Raw genomic sequence first — 6,336 nt, 5'->3', positions numbered from 1 at the left:
TATGGTTACATTCGTATTTTTTTTTTTTTTTTTTTTTTTTTGTAATATAACTATGTAAAGATTTATTTATTAAGCTGCTTTTCACAAATAATTTATTATAAAAGCCTGTCACAACTTAAACTACATATATTAATATCTCTTCTATATATTATTTAATTTATATATATAAGCGGGTGTCTTTAAGTAAATGCATTATTGTGCTTAACGCTTGTTATTGAGCGTAAATTGAACGCTTAATACATTTTTTGGTTTCAGTCTTGTTKTTGAAATAATCTTTGCTCATATCAAAATATCATTAGTTGTATTTATAGCTATGGGCGGCAAGTAGATAGCTCTTATTTGGCTGCGCAATCTTGCGATTTCCACATCCTCACGTTCCATTTCGCGCACCAATTGCGAGAACTGGACAAGTCCCTCACGATTTCCTGGAAAACCATAAGTTTTAATTACATCCGTTTGCAATTGCATAACCAGTGGAAAGACATGTTGCATCATTAGCAACATTTCTTTCCCAGCTGAAGCTTTAGCTTCTGACAATTTTTTGGAGTTCTCTGGCTGATTCACTGTGCGTATGATTTCAATGAGTATTTGCTTGGCAGTGTCATTACTGAAATTCACTAAGTAAGACATTTTAATACCGCTGGTTTCTGCCAATGAGTTAAATTTTATTGTTTAATAATATTTTGAGCAGTATRGTGTAAAATTATTTATATTTACAAAATTTTTGTAAAACAATTTTTGTTTACAATCCGTAAATAAAGGTTTACCCCAGAAATATCAAAATGTGGAAGCTAAATTGTCAGTGCTGCCAATAAAAATATAAAGCCCAAATACAGTGTCTTGTCACGTTTTTTTTTTATGGGGGAAACGCATGAGATTGTCATTTGTTCCCAGATAATTAAGATTATTATTAAAAAAACTGTTTCTTTCTAGATAATTAAGATAGTTTAAGTTAGCTTTTTAAATAACCCGGGTAATATATGAAAAGTTTTCAGTACATTCACCATACAATCATATATAAAACAATCAACACTTTTTCGTTTATAAAAAGTACTTTTTAAATAACGATTTTTACCTCTTTATATATTTATTACTCTTGTTTTAGCAACAACTTGTTTTAAAAAAAATTATTGCATTAATTTTTTAACAATAAATATTTACTTGCAACTCTGCCTTGTATACTTGTGGAAAGCGTTGGCAACATCGTTGAACTGTCACGAAAGAAAAGTCATATAAAAAGGAGAATTCATCGTAATCCGAGTCTGTCACAGCAGTTTTGTTTTATTATTCAAAGGTTGTAAAGGTTTTTCTGGAAAAACAAAACACGGAAACAACGTGTAATTWTCCCCAGAACGTTTGCTCAAAATCAAAAAACGGGTGCAAAAAAAGGCTGGAAAACACAAATAATTTGGGAATGCAAATACTGCAAAATTACATATTGTCGAGGGAATACGACTTTTCCATACTACCTAAAGCAGCAACGACAGCAAGGCCTCCGTTCTTTGTACCGTCCATACGATTACACGAACAACAAATTACGAATTATCACCTTTGATTTGTTACCTTACTGTATTACACCTCAAAAAAGGCAAGACACACAGTCATGGAGGATGGACTTTCAAATGAACAAACCGAAAAGATCCTACAGTTTCAAGACATTACAGGCATTGAGGATATGAATATATGTCGAGATGTCTTGATCAGACATCAGTGGGATCTTGAGGTATATACATAAATTATTTATTTATTTTAAATTATTAACAACGTTTGTATTTTATAGGTCGCTTTTCAAGAGCAAATGAACATACGCGAAGGCATTCCATCAACATATGCCGCGTCCAGAGATGTACGCGCACCCGCTGTTCTCGACGATCGTTTTCTACAACAGATTTTTTCTGCAAATATGCCAGGTGGCAGATCGGCACGAGGTGGCATGGGTCCTATACCGCGTAGCTTTACGGGTATCATTGGCTATGTCATAAACATGGTATTTCAGTATTGCTACTCGACATTCTCCAGCGTACTAACTGCTTTACTGAGTTTGGGACGAAACGATGAGAGAAGTACGTATCAGCTTATAGCAAATTTCTTGTTTTTTTTTATTGTTTATTAATATTAATACATTTTTTTTATTTTTCAGTCGTTACCGATCCTGTGGGCGATGTCATGAGTTTTATACGTTCCTACAATGAACGTTATCCATCACACCCAGTGTTCTATCAGGGCACATACGCGCAAGCGTTAAATGATGCTAAACAGGAACTACGCTTCCTACTCATCTATCTACACAAGGATCCCACAAATAATCCTGATGTAGATTCACTGTGCCGTACAACGCTATCGAATCAATCAACAATTGATTTTATAAATCGCAATATGCTTTTCTGGGGCTGTGACGTATCCTCACCAGAGGGTTATAGAGTATCGCATACATTAAATATGCACGTATTTCCGACGATGGTGTTAATTGCACAACGCAATCATCGTATGATTGTTGTTGGTCGCTTTGAAGGCGATTGCACACCCGAGGAGTTGATACGTCGTATGCAAACAGTGATCTCAGCAAATGAAATATGGCTAAGTCAAGCACGTTCTGATCGTTTAGAACGTAATCTCACACAGACGCTGCGTCAACAGCAAGACGAAGCTTATCAACTTAGTTTACGTGCCGATGAGGAGAAGGAACGGCTGCGTCAGTTGGAACGTGATGCAGTGCGTCAAGCACAGGAGGCTATTGAACGTGAACGTGCCGAAGAGGCACGCAAAAAGGAGGTCAGTAGTTCAAATCAACTGCCRTTTATATTTATATACAATAACTAATGGTTGTTTATTTAAATTTTAGGAAATTGCTCAACTTAAAATTGAGCTAGCTGAGCAGGTGCCAAATGAGCCACCAGCTGGTACAGCGGACGCCATTAGTGTCGTCTTTAAACTGCCAAACGGCGCACGCCTGGAGCGACGTTTTCTCAATTCCAATTCATTAATTGTGAGTGCAAATCGTTTGTTAAAGTTTTTCTTTATATTAAAGCTAATTTTGTTTTTATTTTTTTTATTTCCAAATAGGATGTGTATAACTATTTGTTCTGTCATCCCTCTTCGCCCGATGAATTCGAGATCACAACGAATTTCCCTAAACGCGTTTTATACGCCAGTTCTTATAATAATGGCGCTATCAATGATAATGGCAATCAAACAACCTTAGCTGAAGCCGGTCTGAAGCATCGTGAAGTACTCTTTGTCAACGACTTGGAAGCGTAATATTCATAGCAATATTTTATACAACAAACAACAGCAACACACCATATAAACAATCAACGGTCAACATTTGATCGRATTTCATAGTTTAATATGTATAACAAAGAAGTTTTGTTTTTAATTTGCATTGAATATGCAAAAACTACGTTATTTACACGCGGAGTGTTACCAAAAGTTAAAAAAAAAAGTAAAACGTGTACGTAAATTTAAGAAATGGAGCTAACAACACACAATTTTCGCAAAAAGATATATATGATTATGCAGTTTCAATGCTCCATGCAAACATACATATATAGCAATATTGAATTGTTATTTAAATTATCTGTTTTCTAATTTTCATTAATTTAAGTTATTTTATTTTTTCCTTGATATTTAGCGTACTTACATTTATATGTAACAAAAACTAATAACTATTTGGACTAATCTATTTTAATTTCTTTCCAAATGCACTATTGCATTGTTGCTTTACACACACACTACACAATTCTGACAGTCGCAACATAAACAAACCATTTTATCAAAAACGATCATGATAAGATTTGTAGCATTCTTAATATTTCTATTGAAAAGAAAATTAAATAAAAAGTAAATATAGTACGTGTGAAAACTAACTGTTAAGCGATCAAAATGTCGTAGACTGACTTTGACTAACCGAATGTAGGAGTATTAACAAAGTGTAGGAGAGTGTCTTAAAGTAGCATGTCTAAGAAATTAATTTATATTGTAAAACGTTCAATATAATATTTTCTAGCAAAAAATATATTTTCAAGTTGAGCGGTGCTAGTTCTGAATGACGACGTCGAGGCCCCATCGCCAGGCTTKCAGTGCGGTCAAAGCAAATATTATGCCATACAAATTTCTTCGCCCCTACTGTTGGCACAATGCGTTTAATGCAACACACACTCGCATGCCAACTTTCGTGTGTGTGTGTGTCAACCAAAGCACGACCATTGGCTGAACGAGAATTCCCAGCAATTCCAAACGAAACAATCGAACAAAGAAATGTTGTGCGCCGCCTACTGAGAACGCTGGTCGCCTGTTACCATGTGGAACAATAGACGTGCTCGACGGCTCAAATGCGGTTTTTGGCTTCGCCGATTGGTCGATTTGCCGTCGTCGACGTCGTCAGCAGAACCATCTGCTATAACGGACATGCTCATCTCACCACTATTTTTCGCTCGACCGCACGTGCCATGTGTGTGCTGTTCAGCGGATACAATAGMTGCATAATACACACCTTGCGGCGACGGTAGGTAAGCGAGCTGAAACAGAATTCGAACGGGCAATGGCAAAGAAATGGCGCACGCCGGCAATTCAGTGAAACAAAACGCTGCTGCATTGGAACGTCGTTGCGGCGGCGAASTACACCGTGACTTGAGGAGCAATCGCTAGGTAGGTGGCAAACCGCCGGCGGTTGAAAAGCGAGCGGGTTCGCTCCGCCGCCGTATTGTGAGCGCTTCGAAATCCGCCGTTCGCTGACAAAGCGAATGCATCTTGTCTTTTTGGAGACAACTGCGGCGCAATGATGAGCGAGCGCATACGACGACGAGGACTGCCGCCGCAACCAAAAAGTCCGAATTCTGTGCGAAATATGACACTATGCACCAGGCGAACAAAATAACACAGCAAGCGGCGCAAAAAATGTCGAGAGACACAACCCTGCTTGTGTAGYTTGMSTTGTTGTTGCACTCAAATGTACACACTAATGGCATGTGGGCGGTGCTAACAGTTCAGCGCACAAACACACAGCCATTTTGTGTTTGAATTTCTCTCTCCACTACTTCGTATACATACATATGTGTGTGCTTGCCAGCCGYTGGCAATATCGTCGGCCTTCGCCTTTCTGTTTGCCTGTTATTATGTTCAGCGTTAGCGGACTTGTTTTATCCGCGTGTCGTCGACATCAGCGACACCTACACACATGCACACACGCACGCCGTATGCAAGCGTTTCGGAACGTGATGGTAACAATGCCATTGTCAYCGTAGTCGCGCGCACACGCCGGTGACACGCCGCGGCACATGGCGGCCGGCAGTGCGACACGTTGCCATGTGTGCGCGGCGTCGTGCCGCTCGTGTGCGCTCAAAGGCAAAATCAACCTGTTTCTTTCAAACACTATTGCACGACTAGGCGCGCAGCAGTGTCAAGAAAATGTCGAGCGCGCCGCCAGCTATCTTAACCAGTTAAAGGGTGATAAGCGGTATGCTCATTGCACAGTGGGTTGTTTGTAGTAGAATATGATTTATTGCACTTTTATGTATAGAGTAGATAAATTCAAATATTTCGTTGGAAAAATTGCAAAATTATGATTTTTACTTACCTCTTATTTAATTATACAATGAAACATCAATTTTGTTTTTGAAATTTATATACGTATATATGTACATATAATAATAAAAATAATACATACTGAAATATAAATCCAAAATTGTGTTATATTTATTGAAATATATTTATTATCATTTTTTATATAAGATATTTTAAAATTCTAAAATACGATGTGGACCTGTTTATAGATAAATTATATATACATTTGTACCTAGATCAATAATGGTTCTTCCTCTATATTGGAAGTAAAGTATTTGACCAAAGGAGCTTTTCGATCCTATTCGAGTAATTTAAAATTTGTAACAGCCTTTTAAATTTTTTTGAATTAACCTTGATAGCTTTCGACCATGGAGTTATCCGAACCTGTTCGAAGAAGTAATTTCAAATATATTAACAATTTTTCTAAATATTTTTCGAAGTTAACCTTGTAAGTTTTCAAGTAGTGTTTTCCGATTCTGTTCAAAAATATAAACGAAGTAATTTCGATTTTTTTTCGAAATGGTAGAATTAAAAAAAAAAAGTTAATAGCAATCACTCTTTTTTTCGATAAAGCAATGAAAAACTTGGGAATATATAGAAATTGGAATGGAAGGCATTCATTAATTCGATTYTTTTAAAATAATTTTTCGAAAACGATATGTTTTTATAGATTCTGTATATATAGCACTGAAAAGCTGTGAGTATTTAAATATATTTTGATTCAAAATAGAAAATATGTAAGGTAAAATAATATTTTTTATATGTTAAAATATT

General features: G+C 36.5%; 2 protein-coding genes across 2 annotated transcripts; one reads left to right on the top strand and one right to left on the bottom strand.

Moving 5' to 3' along the window:
* Window positions 1-274: 274 nt before the first annotated feature.
* On the bottom strand, window positions 275-797 carry LOC108972277 (protein C10). Its single transcript, XM_018938825.1, has 2 exons — window positions 718-797; window positions 275-647 (listed from the first exon to the last, which is right to left on the bottom strand). Exon 2 carries the CDS (start codon window positions 628-630, stop codon window positions 280-282), a length of 351 nt encoding a protein of 116 aa, XP_018794370.1. The 5' UTR covers window positions 631-647; window positions 718-797; the 3' UTR covers window positions 275-279.
* Window positions 798-1,198: 401 nt separating this feature from the next.
* LOC108972276 (FAS-associated factor 2) lies at window positions 1,199-3,883 on the top strand. The gene is made up of 5 exons (XM_018938824.1): window positions 1,199-1,723; window positions 1,781-2,063; window positions 2,141-2,772; window positions 2,843-2,986; window positions 3,064-3,883. Exons 1-5 carry the CDS (start codon window positions 1,604-1,606, stop codon window positions 3,256-3,258), a joined length of 1,374 nt encoding a protein of 457 aa, XP_018794369.1. The 5' UTR covers window positions 1,199-1,603; the 3' UTR covers window positions 3,259-3,883.
* Window positions 3,884-6,336: the final 2,453 nt, after the last annotated feature.

This window comes from Bactrocera latifrons, unplaced genomic scaffold, assembly GCF_001853355.1.
Source record: "Bactrocera latifrons isolate USDA-ARS-PBARC rearing strain unplaced genomic scaffold, ASM185335v1 scaffold_39, whole genome shotgun sequence".
Lineage (NCBI taxonomy): Eukaryota > Metazoa > Arthropoda > Insecta > Diptera > Tephritidae > Bactrocera > Bactrocera latifrons.
Note: the sequence above shows the minus strand (reverse complement) of the source record. Positions and strands in the feature narration are given on the sequence as shown.

What these genes read in the sequence shown, in the direction of transcription:
- LOC108972277 (XM_018938825.1), bottom strand. Translation starts at nt 630, where the DNA reads ATGTCTTACTTAGTGAATTTCAGTAATGACACTGCCAAGCAAATACTC.
- LOC108972276 (XM_018938824.1), top strand. Translation starts at nt 1,604, where the DNA reads ATGGAGGATGGACTTTCAAATGAACAAACCGAAAAGATCCTACAGTTT. An exon ending in GGGACGAAACGATGAGAGAA is followed by an intron (nt 2,064 to 2,140) that starts GTACGTATCAGC and finishes TTTATTTTTCAG; the next exon opens with TCGTTACCGATCCTGTGGGC. An exon ending in AAGAGGCACGCAAAAAGGAG is followed by an intron (nt 2,773 to 2,842) that starts GTCAGTAGTTCA and finishes TTTAAATTTTAG; the next exon opens with GAAATTGCTCAACTTAAAAT.